This window comes from Acromyrmex echinatior, chromosome 8, assembly GCF_024713525.1.
Source record: "Acromyrmex echinatior isolate Ae372 chromosome 8, ASM2471352v2, whole genome shotgun sequence".
Classification (NCBI taxonomy): domain Eukaryota; kingdom Metazoa; phylum Arthropoda; class Insecta; order Hymenoptera; family Formicidae; genus Acromyrmex; species Acromyrmex echinatior.
In genome coordinates, this window is record NC_141859.1 from 8,896,884 (window position 1) to 8,915,682 (window position 18,799).

Here is an 18,799-nt window from a genome sequence, read left to right on the forward strand (position 1 = left end):
AGTTTAATTTACATTCACTTCTTCATTTTTGTCTAATTCTTAGAATTAGGAAAAGATGTAAATTTAAAAATAAATTTAAAATTGAAGTGAAATGAGTAAATTGAATTAAAATTTATCTACATTGGTAGAAATGAACATTAATGCGTAAATATTATTTTTACGTTAGTACTTTTGGCGTTAAATAAATAGTGCGATTTATATATTATATTTTATGTATATTACATATATTATATGAATATACACAAGTTTTATTCTTAATAATCATTATGTGATAAGAAATTTAAATTTGTTATTTTGGATTAAATTGTGTGCATAATGAATAACAGTTTTGCAATATTGATTTGTTCGGGTAATAATTTATAATGCAAAACTCGGAATTGCTGAACGAAAAATGTCTCAAAGAAAGGTTTATTAATGATAATCTTTTTCTCAGTCAATATTATTCTTTTGAATATCTCAAATAAGTCTTAAATTACATTAATAAGATCAAGAAAAGTTACATTTACATTTAGCTTTTCCAATTTATCATCAAAATTATCTTTTTCTTTTAAAAATAAGAATTTTGAACTTTGTCACATATATCACGTTGTTGATATATTTTGTTATAATATTCTCTCCAAGAATCGCACTTTCTTAGTTTTACCAGGTGTAAAGTTTTATATTACCATACTTCAGAGCGGAAGCCGCGAGTCTTGTAGATAAAAGCGTGCATTGCGCGAGACGAGTGACGGAAAAAAAAAAAGGAATTCGCGGCGAAAGGCGGTTCTGAGATGCAACGGAAGAAAGAAAGAGAGAGAGAAAGGAGGCTCCGGAAATAGTAAGAAGGGTTAGAGTAACCACGGAGCCGAGAGGCGGCAACCCTCTTCGACCCCGCTGATAACGTATTCTAGGTAGAAAGAAGAAGAAAAAGAAGAAAAAGAAGAAGAAGACTGACGGAAGATTGCTTTTACAGCATGGTCGCCGCGATGCGACGCGAGGCGAGACGGGCGTCACGTTGTCGGTTCCTGTGAATGTGTTCCGGCCTAGTCGCGGCTTGCGCTCTGCCTTGCGTCGCGGACGCAAAGAACGGGAGGATTGCGCGCGCGAGGAAGCTGCCCCTGGGACAACCACCAACTCCAGTGGGTGACAGTGGGCCGTACGGTAAAGCGCGCGTTCGTTGCGCGAGGGTGGGTGCGGTCCGCATCCCGCTCATACATAAACAAGAGATCGGCCAAGAGGTAGCATCAAAAGAAGAGACGCTGGTACCGGGACTCCATTATGTAGAGCGTATCCCACGGTGGTCCTATAAAGAATACTAACGACGAGGTGCTTTTTCCCTCTTCTCACCGCGTCCAGGGTTTTCTCATGCGCGACTTTTCCCGGCCGATCTTCTCAGAAATAAGGATAGCTGTAATCGATCCTTCGATAATGAAAACTGCCTTCATTCTTTTTTTCGATATTTATACTGTGCTTTGACATGAATATCAAAATGTTTTATCACAAAAGTTGGTTTTGTTAAAAATGTGATCAACGAGATGAAATGGAAAAGATGATCAAAGGATGAAATAAACAGAGTAATGTAAAATATGATGATAACTGATTGATTTCTCTTATTGACTGCGGATATTTTTCTTATTGTTACCTAGTATTATTAAGATTAATATTAAGTATTGTTATTATCCCAATATTATTAAAATATTAGTGGAATTCATCACAAAAGTAATCATGCCAATAAGAGCCGACACATGCTGTTGGTGTGTAGGTATTTATTCAAGTATATATAAAAGATTAATTACGTAAACGTAACGATCCTTTGTTTAGGATCATCTTCAAATTAACGCTTTCATCGCGAATGTCAAGAATTAAGAATTGAAACTAGAGTCACAATTAAGTCGTTGTTTCATATTACATAGTTCCTACAGATTATCAAGCTGTAATGCGTTCCTTCGTCCAACATACAGATTCCCATAAAATTGACAGATTGCAGAACTAAATAATAAATTAATTACATATATAAGTAAATAAAATACAGGTTATATTTTAATAAACTTATATGTTAAGTTATGTTAGACTGTTGTTGTCCGTTCGACATGTGAATCTCGTGTGAGGATACAATCGATGTTTTTCGTGCGAAATAATTGTTGTGGAGAGGGAGAAAATCTCACGTTGTAAGTAATATATCTGAGTATGCAGAATCAGTATTATTTCTTAAATTTAAATTATTTTTTTACTATTTTATATAGATTATTTCGGATATCAGTCGTCTTTGTAAAATACTTTCTTTATCCAAAATTTTTACCCCCTCTCAATCAAATTCGTGCATTGAATCCAATCTATGCTTCGTTATAATCGAATGTCGTTGGGTGTTTCAATTTATCTGGTTCTTATATGTTTTTTTATTCATGTTTTTAACATTCTACTCGTTTGGCCCACGTATGATGCGTCACAATCTTTACATTCAATTTTGTACACTACATTCGTATGTGGCCATTAGGTAGTTTATCCTCTAATATATTTACTCAACTTATTAGTGGAATTGATAACAATACTTTACAAGAGAAATATCGATTAATATGATATATCGATTGGTGATTTAATTTTTTCCTGTCTTTTATTTTCTCGATTTTATATTACTCTTCATTTTTATTATTTTTATCTATTTCTTTTCACATTTTTAGTTCTACTTTTTCTCATATTTTCTGATTACATTTTTAAGATAAAACTTTTCGTGAATGTATTACAAAATTCGTCTTAACATAATATCAATGTTAAATATTAATGCTGTTATTGCTGTGGCATTGTAACATGAATTGTGAAGTAATCTAAATATTTCAATGTTCAATGTTCAGTTTTATCATGTAAGCTTGCATATTGTATTTATCGTAAGATTGTGTGTTCTTCGCATCTCTACTTACTTTCCGAAAATGTATGAACAGATAATGAAAAAAAAGAAGACTGAGTATTGTCATAAATGGTTCCTTATCGCCATTTTACGTTTCAAGGCTCGCAGTAGTATAAAATTAATTAATAACGCGCATTTTCTTTCTTCGCCATATAATCATGGATCCCAGTGATCGTCCCTCCACAAAGAACAAGAGATATAAATGAATTTTTATATACTACGCCGTAGTATAATTACGGTCTGCTCAGATTTGTTCACCTTTGTTTAATACGTTAATTAATCTAATTATATGATGTAATGTAACATTTGATTAATACTTTACTTATTTAATTACACTATATTTATTTTAATGCTTAACCTCGGCTGTGACGTTTTGCAACCAAAGATAATTTTATCCCTAAATAAAAAATATGATTTTCTGTTTTATAATATAATTAAGAGACAGTATAAATATTAATATTTGTGGTTGATTAACATTTTTATATGTCCTTTAAGCAATTTTTTAATAGTAATAAATTATTTACTATTTACTATTTCTGAATACACTATACATATTTTAATCCTTCCTTATTAAATCTTTTAAACTAAAATCTGATTCAACTTTTATAGCACCTTTTTATTCAGATTGAAACAACAATACGTACATATACGCACAATATATATTAGTTCATTTACATAACTCTCATTTATGATGTCCTAACTTATTTAAATGCACGTTCCTTTTCATTCTGACAATTCTTTACTTACAATTTACACAAGCTTAAAATTGTGTGCTTTATTGAGTCTCATTAACTCACATAAAAAAGTGGAGTTTATAAATCTGTTATTAAGTGATAAAGTTGTCACTAAAGTAATGATGTCATTATCTGAGTATATAAAATACTCACATAACTTTAGACTCAGTATCACTTGTGTGTGAAAATAGAAAGCAATTATTTAGTTGAATTCGGTATTATTATGGGCGCGTTTGTAAAGTTCTTAATTAAGTTGCCTTCAATCCATGTGGTATATCTAATGGACTATTCTCCAGAAATCTCGTCGACTGTTTCCCACACCGGACTACTCGAAACAGATTCCTCGTCCGTCCTATTTGCGTGCGTGCTTGACGGAAGTTGTAGCTCGCGGTATCGGGCCAACTTTCCCACCCCAGCATTAGAACGCCACCCTAGCTTTGCTACTTGAGCCCGAACAGATGCCGCATCCCCTAAAAAAACTAGGTTCCTATTGTGCCACTAATAGAAAGTCAAGCGTCGGCTCACACGCTTACGTTCGCTTACACGCGTGTCGCTATGCGTGAATATACGTGTGTTTCTGGTCGTTGCTCGTGGGATACGTTCCGATCGATCACGACCGGCGAGGAAAAAGCCACAAAATGGTCGTAAAATATTTTTATCTCGTTTACTACACGCATGCGCCATAAATTAAATTAATTAAATTGAACTCTATATACAGTATGAAACCAATATAAAAATATCTGTACATGTATATATCTACATGTATTATATATTTAAAAACAAGTTTCTATTAAATAATGCTAGAAATATGAGCTAAAATTGCTGCTATTCGAGACTTAATAATAATATAACGAATTAGCAACCATATTATAATTATCAGCACATTTTTTCCCCCAACCCACCGTTTAATTTACTGATTCTGTCTTTTTTAATTCATCTTTCTGTAAGTTCTTTATTTTTTGAATATAAAATACATTAAACTCAATCTTTCTTTTCAAAGTAAAATTATCTGAATTTGTCATAAATAATTATTTTATATCGACGATGATTTTGTTTTTTAAGGAAAGAATACATAAGTTAAGATATATATTTTACAAAGTTAATTCTCTTTTTTTTTTCGAAACACTTTATATGATACGAAGACATAATTTTAAATACAGTCATAACATTGGTTTCAATGATATTTTATCTGAGGAGTAAATGTAATAACTGAGATGTTCGACCTTTTTCGATAAGTGAAGCATGGTGATTAAAGCTAGTATGAGGCGCAGATAATTATATCGAGCTCTTTGGCGAGTTTGTTATATAATTAAAAATACGTAATTTTACGACTTGCACGCGATAGTTAGATTAATTTAAAGTCATGCTATAGCTGGCCTTATGAAAGCTTTGATTGTCATCGCGCGCAAAGCTCATTCTATGATATAACAATTGCATAAGTTGTAAGTGATTGTAAAAATTGATCACTTACAGTTGAATATGAAGAGAATATTTGCCTGTGATTGATTGATAATTCTTACAACTACATTTACGTAATTGTAGAATGAGGGTAACATTTATATATTGTTTTACAGTTATAGAGTATCATACGATTTACAAATAATACGAATGTGTGTGTGTATTTATAAATAATAAATAAATACTTTCACTAATTACTTTATATATGTGTATATAAATAATAAATAAATAGACACGCGCACATACACACACACACACACACACAAAGCAAGTGAAATTGTTTATTTATTTATTTTAATTAAGAATTTTTTTATGATAATAAAATGTACTATATATTAAAACTTAATCGAGGTACAATTAAAACGACGAATTTTGTCGTTGACGACAAAATTATCAATTTATAATAATCGCGACACGCGCGGCGTGAAATCGGCTATGGTTTACATGTACGCAAAGAAGAGAGAGAAACAAGAAATGTGCTTGCGTAATTACTCATCTTACGGACTTAATGAATCAGTAAATGAATGAATGGATATTGCGTGGGTGCGAGAGAGTACTTAGAACGCTCAACGAGGGAAAGATTTATCTCGTTATCCGCAATCAAATACAAGCTTATGCTCTATCGATGTCGACGGTCGAGATTGTCGACCTCTTATCATCGAATATAGTACGCGATCTTGTTGCGAATGGGTAGATGCAAACTTTGAATTGAATTTGATCATTTTTTTTTTTTCTGAATCGTTTGTTACGAATCTCGAGATGAGATCTCGCTCCGAATTCGAATACACCTTTCTCTCCGATCGTGCAAAATCATTTTTTTTTCCCTTTTTGCTTATTCAATTCGACACGATAGTGTCGCTCCCGCGAGAATAGAGGGGGGGGGGGGAGAGGGATCTACCACCCGCGCGTTCCTGCAATGTCACCGGCGTTGATGATCTCTCGCTATCCTCGTCTGTGATTTCAGTCGGCCGGACACGATGGCATCTGGCGGTTAAAAATATTTCTTCCGTGGACGTGCCGCAGGCGCGCGCGCTTTTTGTTCGGTCTCCTCGACAGTCGGGGCTATAGTCGCGAATCTGTACGCTTCGCGAAGTAATTATGCCGGGTGGGAAGTCTAGGGCCAGAAATACTTCGCGTACCGAGGGCGCGGTGAGTGCGCCGTAACAACGAAGAGCCGTGCGACGACGCGCCGCGACGCACCGCGCCGCGTCGCGCCGCGCCGCGCCGCGCCGGCAGTCGCGCGTGCACATGTACAAGTATACGCGTACAATGTCGGAGGACACGTAGACAATAGAAATAGAAAACCGACACGCGATAAAGTCGTGGTACATCTGTGAGTAGCGAGGCGCCGGGAGGGAGGGAGAGCAATGGTCTCGGCAAGATTTCCTCGCGCCCGATCACCGGACGTTTGCACACTGACTGATTGCTGCCACGACTGACAATCGTGACTTACGAGATTATTATCTAGCGTGCGTAGTTATGCTGTCAACATATCTCCGCTAAATATACATGTCGGCCCGCTTATTTTTAGCGCGTCCGCCAAACTTAAGTTTAATTTTGAGAAAATTACTAATGATATAAGTCGTAAATGCAGGCCGTTTTTCTCGTGTCTTTAACTCTCTTCGGAACTCTAACGGCGAATCTATTGGATTCACTCAATTGTAAATTTTTGTTTTTTTAATGTTACACAATTTAACTTTCTTTATGTTACATCTGCAAATTTGAATTGTTTTTATTAAAATATACTTAATATTCATTGTTTTTTTTATACGAATTATGTCATTGTAGATCCTTAAAATTAATTAGTGCCTTTTGATTTACATAAATTAAATGAGTCTTACAGAGTCAATAACTATGTTGCAGATTTTGACATCAGCTCCGGCGAGTTAAAAAGTTCCTTTCATAAAAGATATAATTACAGTTTACGAAAACCAAAAATAGCTCTTTATAAAACACTTGACATTTTCTGTTACGTCCGGATGAAGAAATAGGATTCTTGGATTTAAGTTCCTTTTATCGTAACGGCTTGCAAACGTAAGTCAGTAATTCAATACACGTATTATATATTTACATCTACATATTCCTGAGAATAGATATCAAATTCTTCATAAACTCGGAAACGTTGGAAAGAAGCAATTCGGCTTTCCCCGGCTGTATCGTATCATGTGGGATCATATAGTGAGCGATTGTCGACGAATCGTAAAATGAATAAATCTTCCTAGAGATCCTCAAATAAGAGATTGGACACCATACGTTTGATCCACCATATTTTTCAAGATCTGCTTAAGACAATGAGATACATACATACATAATCCACCCCATTCTGCTTAAGCAGATCCTGAAAAATATCAAACGTATTTTTCAGAACCTGCTTAAAGTAGAATAACACAGATGCATGATTTATCTCATTTATATCGTAAGTGGGTCTTGAAAAATATGACGGATCAACGTACAGTGTCCAATCTCTTACTTGAGGATCTCTAGATATTCCTTTCAATTACGAATATGGCGCAGAAAATCTGATAAATTGCATTTATCCTCGCATTCATCGTAATTAAAGGTCTAGATACCAAAGTAGCGCATTCCTTTGATCTGAGCCGAAATGCCGATAGTCTTCCTATTAGTTATTTCGACCGCCATTTCGATTTAGTTGTCTATTTTAATAGTCCAATAAGCGCTTAGTATTATTGGTATAGAGTATGGTTAGTAGGTGCACAAAATGGAAGACTTATGCGCTACTTTGGTATCTAGAGCTTTAGTCGTAATCCCTTAGAGTCTGAGTAATCATAAGAGTATTGTCGTAACACTTACTTAGACTTAAGTTGTAGACGTAAGTGACGCACAAGTTTTCACGTATGACATACAACTTATTGTCGTGTCTCCAAGAAACGGCAATAAGTCGTACGCCTACAACTTAAGTCTCTAAGGCTTAAAGTCAAAGTAACATCGGTGCAACTGGAGTCTAAGTAAGCGTTACGACAATTTTTGTGCTCAGATCCTCCTTGGTCCGGATCTACAATAGATGTTTTAAGCCATAAGGAATTGATCAACTACAGTCGAATGCGAGGAGAATAATTGATTCGTCCATTCCTTATGGCTTAAGGCTTAAAAATCTATTACAGATCCGAGGTTAATATCGCTCGCAGCGGTCGTTCGAAGCATCGTTCACGACACATGCGCTCGTAGTAAACGGAGCACGTGGCCCTCAACAAGCCCCGATCCGGCACGACTCGCGATTCATGCGAGTGTACGTGTGCATGCGCGTCGATACTTTCTTCGCGGAGCGAAGTGTCGCACGAGCCTGTGCGTGTAAAAAAAATGCGCTGGAGGCGTGCGCGTGCAGCGCAGACAATGTTCATCATTGTAACGAATTATAATACACGTTCGCGACACACAGCGGTACTGGTCCATGCCAACATTATCGGCATCCCCACTGTCCATTCGTTGTTTTTCTTGTGTGTGATTCGCATAATAGGCTTGCGGCATAATGCGTATCGAGCACGAGCAGAGACGCCGATGTTATAATCCTGACCTTCTTGATAACACGCTTCTGGTGTAACGATTCGGCGCGCGATGATTAAGGGCGATGTGATCTTTTGTTATTTTCAAGAAAAAGGTACTTCTTATTTTCGTACATAATATTACTATTATCTTTGATATTATAATTATTGAAATTGTTTTTGCATAGACGCTTTTTTTCTTCGATTTCTATGATGAGATGTGTTTGGCAGGTCCGTATAATAAATAATTATAAAGACGCGTTGTCAATTAAGAATATTTATATTAATAGAATATTATAATACTGATATTATATTTAGCCCTCCACAGAAATTCGGTCGGTCTTTCGATTCTTTATATATCGTAGAAGGAAATCACGCAGATTCCTGATGTCCTTACGCAACGCATCTCGCGTATAAATATTATTTTTATCTTCACAAATATTATCTTTATCGTAAATTGGCTCGCAGGGACGAAAATCTTTGTGCCCGCTATTCAAAACAATTCCATTTAAAATCTTATAATACTTCCTTTTTTAATATATGTACTAATTCTTATTTATTATATATTAATGTTATTATTCTTCTTTTAATATATAACTAATATATATTATATAAAATAATATATTGTAATTTTACTGAAGAATACATTATTATCTTAATATACTTGTAATACGTACTTCCTTTCTTAATATTTGATATATAAATGTATTTTTGCACAAATATGTATTTTGTCAGAATTAGCAACGCAAATGCAGTTTATATTTAATCTGTCTCTTGAAAAATTAATCGATCAATCTACACACACACACACACACACACACACACACACACACACACACACACACACACATACATCTTGGGGGAGGATTGCATACATCTCGAGTGATGCACTATATAAATATTATCTTTATCCCCGCGATACAGTTAGTGGTGCCTAAAGCGAAATGGCCGATGACAGCCGATGTCATTATATATTTCATAACTTTATGATACATCGCTTTCATGTTCCGAGAAGATGCGCGCGGCATTCTCTCAGCACCGTAAATCGTTCTCTATTATGTGACTAACAAATGTCTGCGTAAACGCGCAGTAATAAATCTCCCCTTGTAATTATACACATCACAGGGGACGATTTTGAACGCAAAACGACGTATAAAACGCATCCTCCAGTTGAAAAGTCATTTAAGTCTAAAAATCATTATCTTTGACATATATATGTGTGTAATGAACCTTACCTCTATACATTAATCGTGCAGCTCAAAAATGTAGGTCAGGCGCGTTAATGAGAGAAATCATTGACATATTATTGGATGAAATGCTCGATTTTTTAATACAAATGCACTTTTTTTTTTACTTGCTTAATGCCACGTATGCCGTATACATTCGAAAATTTGAAGAGAGAGAGAGAGAGAGAGAGAGAGAGAGAGAGAGAGAGAGAGAGAGAGGGAGGGAGGAAAATTATTATTATTATTATTATTATTATTTCAGTGTTTTATTTCATTGTGTTATAAGTCCGAAAATAATAGACGCACAGTCGTTTGAGGTAAATGTATTAAAAATAAATTACATTATAGAATTACTATTTTAACATCTAATGTAAATGATGATTGTGACCGGGGATTTAAAGTCATTAATTTGTTTTATCGAGTAGATTATTTCGGAAACATCGAAACTTGCGTATCGCCGGAAATATGGCTAATCCCGCTTTTCGTCGGATGTTGATCAACGAAACCGCGAACTACGTTTGTTCGTGACCTCGCAACCTCACTCGCGTTCGCCAGCAGAAGATAATCGTGGCTAATGTAGTTTTCTTTCTTTTTCCCTTTCTCTCTTTCGTCTCGTCTTCATTGCGTCTCCCGCGCGTTCTCGGTCAGTCGATTAATGGAGTATCATTCGATTAATGGAGAGAGATTGTTGCGACACGACAGCGCAACAATAATTCCCGCCCGATAATTACGCCTCGCGTTCAGTTACGTAACTTAACGTTCCTCCACTTATCCGCGTGCCGATATCAGCGACGAGACGCCGCTGCCGTTGAGCCAACAGACGACCGGTCGATCGTGCGATTTGGATTTAGATTTGGTAATTTGTAGACGGAAATGAATGGACGAACTTGGGCTAGTCCGTGTCTAAATTAACTCCGCGCCAGATGGCAGATAGTTTAGACGTCGCGCCTGCCGGGGGCGACCGGGTGACGTAAGGAACGACGTCGTTCCGTCGCTCGCTCGTACGATCCTCCACTAGAGATGATGCTGAAATTGTACCCTCTACTACTCTTTCGTGCTGCCAGCGGAAAAACTGGATAAACCGCAGTAATCAACACAACGTAAATAAATTCTGTGACATTTTAAGTAAATACTTTTTACAATACGTAAGAAAAAAAAACGAGCCATATCATCAAGCATATAGAGAATATATGAAGATTTCCAATGCTGATATTCCTCCCCCGCTCTTCCTCCACGATACACATCCCAATTGAGTACGCCGATGCAAGAAAAATAAAAAAGAGAAAGCAAAAAAGACAAAAAAACACTCAGCAGTCTCCCGTTACGCTTGTGTTGCAGACTGAGGATGTCCTCAAAGAGGAAGTCGCCACCAACGAAGCTATCGGAGGGCGGGGGCGGTGCGGGTACAGTGGCAGGCGCCAACGAGGAGGAGGAGGACACTACCTCGCCGGTGGCTGGTTCCGGTGGCGAGGCAGCCGTCGTCGTCGGTGAGGAGGGTGCCACCACCCCCGTCGACATTGAGGAGTGCTACTCCCATCAGAGAGGCGGCGAGTGCGAGTCCTCCGGCTGCTCATCGCCGGCGACTACCAGCGAGCCGGATCTACGCGACTCGCCGTCGCCCTCATTGAATTCCTTGCGGACGGCCAAGCGACAGAGGCTGTTGTTCCTGTCGAGCCAAGAGACCATCACACCGTATCACCATCCTCATCATCACCATCATCACCACCACCACCATCATCACCATACGAACACGTCGTCGTCGTCGGGTGGTGCACTGGAACCGGCGAGCTCCTCGGAGTGCGGCTCGCCACCCACCCTCCTTTCCGTCGATCCCTATTACTCCCATCATCCACATCACAATAACAACAACAACAACGTCACGCAGAACAACAACAACAATAATAACGGCAGTGGTACTACCGCTGCAGGCAGTAAAAGGTCCATGGACGACGTTCTTAAAAGACTAACGTGCAAGATGAATAGCGAATCCTTGTCTATCCAGGACGATACCACCAATACCAGGCGGACATCACCGCCGCTCTCTTCCACGCCAACCGGTCACAATGCACATAGGTTAGTCCAGGTGATCAGATATTGAAATAGAGAATTAGAGCAAGATAAAACTCATTATTTTCTATTTTACATTGTCTGAGACAATAAAAAAAGGACTAATTGATTTATCGTTTGACTATCGAATAATGAATAAAGCAATAGATTCAATAGCTTTTTAAGTAAATACATTCGAATATTAGTTAATAGTTTTTTTTTTATTCTATGGGGTATCTAGCAAGTTTGGTTATCAAAAAGATAATATGTTCATCAATACTTAAAATTATAATGTATAAGAAATGTAAAAATATAAAAACAAAGAAAGAAATCGCTTTTACTTTTAAATTTGCTGTGCTCTAGATCTTTCAATTGTCATTTTGATTCTCTTCCGTTTAATATCGATCCGGTTGCTATTAACGCGGTCAGGAAGTATCCTGCAAATAACAGGAAATGAGAACAGCGTGCCGTTTGAGAACTTCTTCCAATTTTCCTGATTATTTAGACTCCGTTACGATTCGTGTAATCCATGCGACGTATCTCGATAAGCGATTCTTATGCAATTTGCATATATTAATTATTCGATGCCGTGTTCGATCGACATTGTAACAGTGCACTACTCTGTTGCAATATCTGCCTCATAATGCGCCACCGTGTCGCCGAGGTTATCATATCTCTCCCACTTTACATAACTGATTAATATAATATAATGGTAAATCAGAGACGGATGTTGCTTTTTGCAACTTTATTACGAGTGCCTATAATTTTTGCTTTCGCAACTAATTGCCGACTGTACATATAATCGAAGCATATACAAATACTTATTTGAATTTAATCTCGATTTTATAACGAGGAGTTAATCACAAAATCAATTGCAAATTGTATTTATCGGTCAAACAAATTGACATGCTATTATTACTGTATAGTCACAATAAAATTTATCATTTTTAAAGCACTTGCAACAATTCAATAGGGGAACATCCCCTTTTTTGTAATTGTTACATAGCAAATATGTTTTGTTTTATACGATATTACGTTTTGTATGATATATTTTTAATCAAATAAATGTAGATTTTATATATATTTTCATATTTGAAAAAACTATAACATTTTTTCTAAATTCTCTGGAAATTGAATGTTTAAATTTTGAAGTTTAGCTCGTAACGTTATCGATATTCTTCGAACACAGCTTACAATGCGATATTTCACATTCTCCATCATCCGTTGTTATCGCCGGAAATTAGGGCGTCAGCTATAATTTTGTTTTCTAAAAGAAAAGACCACTGTGTCGTTTCTTGCCTCAACATTCTCAAGGCCTGGTATCTCGGGTATAGTAACATGCAACTAACGATCGGGCGGGACCTAAAAGAGACTATTGTCCCGAAACCATAAGGCCAACCTAGCAGTCTCTTGGATCTCTATTGCTGTACAGTCATTTGACAATGACCAGTAATTCTGGAACAAAAAGCAGTATAACATAAAACATACCGTAATAAAACATAACTCGAAACAATTATTGTCAAATACAAAATTTTCAAAATCAATTTTTGATTTTGGTTTAATATATTCTGAAATAGTCTTAATTTAATGAAAATCATTGTATATCTTGTAGTCTGTCAATAATTAATCATAATATTCATATTATCTGATCTTGTACCGTTAGTTTTTAAACGATTAATATTAACATTGAGGATTTTTAATTAATATCAACATTGAGGCTTTTTAATTAATAGCTATAATTTGTATCTACAATTTTAATAATTATATCGTTCTTTGAATTATAAAAAGCTTTTATTAATTTACTAGACTGCTCAATATGACAATATGTTCTTTATATAGTAATAATCTACATCAGTTAATGTTAGTATATCTTACATTAATAGATACAGTTCAGTTTTTCATTTTAATGCTATAACAATATTTAAATTTATTATATGATACAAAGACTGCGTTCTTATATTCACTACCAGTGCTGAAAATGCATGTAACATATATTATGTGCAGATTTTCAGCATTAACAGTGAATAATCGGAACGCAGCGTGCCTTAATCAATTCCGTGATAATCCATGAGACAATATCTGAAAACTGACATATATTTTTCAACGATTATTTTGCGTCGATAATAACCGCTCTAGATAATTAAGTCTTTCAATGAATTAATTTGTTTACATAATTTTTTTTTTCTTTATTCGGTAAATTGTTCATATAGCGCCGAGAATACAGAATCTAAATTGTGTACACGTGGCTAATTATGATTGTGCGTCATACAAGATGGTACGATAACGCTACGATGATGTTACCATAAAATTATACTTTTGCGTTTCCAGATTATTCTACAACATACTTGTGACGCATTGATTGATATTAAAATTAGAAATTGCTGACTTAATGAAACGTTTAAGCAAATCATTTCAGCTACAATCAAATTGTTATGAATTTTCTAATCACTGTTATTTTTTTAAGACTATTATTATTGACACAAAAAGTGTATTGCGTTATGATTCGCGTAAAATAACACCTGGCAATATTACACGAGGAACAGGCAACAATAGAATAGCAAAAATCTCTGCAAAAAGTATCTTCCCCTCAAGCTAGATGTATAACGCAATGTCTTATGTTGACGTGTAGTCATTGAAAGTAAACGAGTGAACTTGGCAGCGTGGAGAAGTGGTAGCACAGAACTGTGCCAGTCTGCTGCCCACATCGAGCAGACGGCTGGCCAAGATTCTTCAAAAATTTAGCCAACAGTACAACATGCACTTACGTTGACGTTTACCTTCTTTTTGGAGCACGTTCAATTTGACTTAGCGTATATCGAAATAGCATGGATTCGATTTAAAAATATACGGCTAATACTCACGAACTTCTTATCACGCTGGAATGTATGCGTAACATTTAATACCAAGTGTAATTTGTTTTCAGTATAGTTCCATTAATTTATTCTTAAGCTGAATATTAATCGTTAATAATTTAATTCGTTGTTTACTTGGAATGTTGCGAAGATAATTCCAGTGTGTCATACCAATGAGTTTCGAGGAAATCGACACGACTCGGAGGTACTTTGAACTTGTGCAAATTTGCGTGTGGACATTCGATAGGACGTACAAACAACTGTAACAACATTGTTACATAAAGCATCTCGAATTCGTGCATCGTATATGCACTACTGACGTATCGCGCGCGAATCGTATTATGAGCACGTACGAGCATTTGAAGATGCGAGAAGACTTATAGAGTAGACGAAAATATCGGGCATATACATTAGCTCTCAGCTATTCTAAATATAGTAGGTATTGGATAAAAACTCCCGTGGAGTAACCACGTCGCATTATGGACCGGCGATAACTTTGATACATAAAAACTTCTGATATTTCCAATGTCGGAGAGCAAAACGACGTCGGCAGAAATTTTTGTCGATAGTCAGCTAAACAGTGTAATGCTATTAAAATAATCGATTTACAAAAAAGTAGAATAATTCTTTTTAACAAATAAGAATTTAGAGATACAGCAGACATTATTAAATTTGCTGATTTTAACACAGTGAAGTTGAAACACTTCTATTTTGTGGCAGAGAGAAACCGAGATAAAAGATTGATAGAAACATAAATAGCTTAATGATTTATATATATTGCAAGATAATGGATTAGTAACGACATCGATCGTGACACTTAATAACTTAGACATTTAATTATCGACAGTTATATTTAACGATATTAGTAGTTTTGATGAAGCGCTGCTCTAAATCGAAGAGATCTCCCATGAAGATTTCATGTTAGAATCTCGGCGATAAAAAATGCGAAAAGATCTCTTTATTCTTATTGATTTCATCTACAATCCGCGTGCTATCAATTTATCATACATTCTCGCGTCCGTTAGTCCGTGTAGACAAGAGCGAGTTGTGTATGCAGAGAATAGGACAAAAGAGACGAGGCGATCATTTATCTTGGCTCGCGCATGAAATTAAGCCCTTTGAATATCTTAGCGTGTGATAATAATAACAGAAGGCTTTTTATTTTTAAAATTATTAAACATGAACGAAATCTGTCGCCGAACTCACATCATCATAATTAGGCTAAAGAAAGTTCGCGTAGAATTAAAGCTTTTCGCGAAATTGGATGCGCATTTTCGTTGACTGCCGACTGAACAAGATAGACTTAAATACTCAGGAAATATTCAAATATCATCGTCCGTTTAATTTCTACGGTGAAGTTAAACGGACTGTAATCTCTAATAATTATTTCACGAATTAACAACGGAGAAAAAACATTATTAAAAATTTCATTCTACATCTCACACATTTTTCTGTTTTAAAATATGCGACGCGATGTTTAATTTTTTATCGAAGAAGACTTATGAGGCATTTTATTGTAAGAAAAGAATATAAATGTGATATTAGAAGCTTTCCTAGCTGCTCTGGCTATTAGTCAGAAATTATTAATCTGAAATAATTAAGATAATCAAGCTAGCATTGCAAATCTGGAAATATCAGATAAATGATGGCTGCATATTGTAAATGAGAAAAAAGTACATATGTCCATGACTTGACGTAGTCGGGACAGCTTAAGCGTTTGTGCTGCATGTCATTTGCGTATATCGTAATGTAACTTTAATCGTTGATTGTAATGTCATGAAGAGACGCGGCTGGCCTATATTTTTCGCAACGTAAGCTTCCTCATTGTCGACATTATCACCCTCGTTCTTTTCGCTCATATAGGCTTTGTTGGACCAGTGGTCGCCTAAGCGCCGCGCATACACACAACACACACACACACACACACACGCACGCACACACGCACACACAATACGACCTGTATCATTTATTTGCGGACCATTTTCTTCGACATAAAAGAGCAGAATCTCGAGGTCGGTTCTGGACGGGTGATCAAGGGCTGGGGATCCAGGGAACGGGGGAGGACTGATGGCACCGGGATGCCCCATCACGGACGCAAACACTTGCCCTGTCGTGATTGCGCGGCCGCGTCTCATTTATTATTCACCTGGCTTCCAGCGTCGCGTACGCGACCACCTACCATCTGGTTCCAACCTAATGCGCTGGAGGCTACCTGCCTCTTTCTCACTCGGCGGTCTAGGAACAGTTTTACATCGACAGATATTCTTGACCGACAGTTATTATTTTCTCCTTTTGATATTAAAAAAGTTATAATGATTATTAATAATGAACAGTTATTTAATTTAATAATTAAATAAATTAGACAAGTAATTATTATTTGTAATCAGTTAATAAAGAAATCAATATTAATAATGGAAGATAATATGGAATATAGAAATGTTGATAAAAATGCCGATAATGATTGATGATTCATCGTTGATGATTGACATAGAGAATAAAATCCGTATTTATTTCTTATTGTATGAAAAGAATTATTTCAGTTTCCATCTATTATACAATCAGTAGTTTTAAGTATAATTTCTTTCTCGATAATAATTATTAATTGCTTAATTAATAAATATACATGTTAAACAGAAGATTTATTTATTTCGAAATTTGTATGTATTTTCTTAAGTATTTGTCGTACTTTTGGTTTACGTTTGAACTTTTGGAGTTAAAGCAATTCAACGAATAAATGTTTTCTATCTCTCCCATCCATTTTATTTTCTTTATTTGATTGAACGAAACTGACTTGGGTTCGAATCATATGTGTTGTAGTTGCAGTGGAAGCACGACTACCACCGTGGCAAATAACGTGGCACTATCACCTCCGGATTCTGGAAGGATATCAAACACGGAGGCGCAAGTAGATCAGGACGGCGTGGCGGCCCTTCATAGGATCCTTTGCGCCGAGAGCTTCGCCGAGAAGGAGCGCCGACTATCGGAGATGATCCTGCAGCTGCAGTTGCTTAGGGAACGTCTTGTACAACAGCAGGATCAATCGAAGGTAGGCAATTTTTTAATGCATGACTGAGCAATATAGCTGAATTATATTTGTAAATATTGAATTATTATTATAATGCTAGATGTGCGCTAAATATCTTGAATACAAATGTTGCAACGTATTGAATTATAAATGATTGAAAATTTACTAATTAATCTGCATGAAAGGTCTGTTACCTAATGAAAATATTTTTAAGATTTTTAAGATAAAAGAAAAGATATTTTTACAACATATAGTGAAATCTTATTTGAAATGTTGAATGTTTAATTTTTGTTTTTTATGACTTCGGTTTTACGTATCAGAGTTCAGCAGTAATTATCTAGAATATTTCCGTTTTAATATCCTAAATGACGTTTTTCAATTATCATCTGATGAAAATGTTTGCCTTTCTCAACACTTGTTGCACTCAAATTATTTATAAAGAAATGCTGTATCATAAAAATCGACATATTATATAGATAACATACTCTATCTTAAAAATCCAATATAATGGAAATTTTGACGGCTTTTCTTACGCTAAAAACCATTCAAAATTTGTGAACTAATGTAATGAAAGCACAGCGTAACAGTTACATAATTTGAGTGACTTGTCCAATTACGTCACATCATGCGGAATATCGTTTACGATTAATAGAGGAAAAAAATAGAATGCGTGCCGCATGGCCGTGACGAAATAGAGAATGACGGATCAAGCTGTGTGTCTCAATATAAATCGCCCAGCCAGCGCATGTTGATTGACGAGGGAAAGTGCATCGATTACCGCGGAATCATAATTACGCGGTTGAATCGCGGCCGTGCTGGTATATCGCAGCAACGATAGAAAAATGAGAAACCCGAGTTTCCACAACGCGATGACCGGTATGCCGTTACGACCAGCTTAGTATGTTTCCATTTTAAAAAGACACCGCGCGATAAAGCAAAGCATTCTCGCGACTCCGGCGACTCGTCCGGCGAGGATTGTAAGAATAATTCATAATGTCCGCGCGCAGTTATGCCTCTCTGCAAACGACATAAAAATTCTACGCGCGTTCCTTCCCGCGCCATCGGAATGTTAAGCCG

General features: G+C 36.1%; 1 protein-coding gene across 3 annotated transcripts in view; it reads left to right on the top strand.

Annotated features, from left to right (window-relative positions):
* Positions 1–18,799, top strand: part of Sox102F (transcription factor Sox102F) — a 162,314-nt gene that overhangs the window by 105,959 nt on the left and 37,556 nt on the right. For all 3 annotated transcript variants that reach the window (XM_087409118.1, XM_087409119.1, XM_011056104.2), the window contains 2 exons: positions 11,138–11,872; positions 17,515–17,743. In XM_087409118.1, the coding sequence (XP_087265244.1) occupies positions 11,145–11,872; positions 17,515–17,743 (957 nt within the window). In that variant the 5' untranslated portion in view covers positions 11,138–11,144. The remainder of the gene's footprint in view (positions 1–11,137; positions 11,873–17,514; positions 17,744–18,799) is intronic.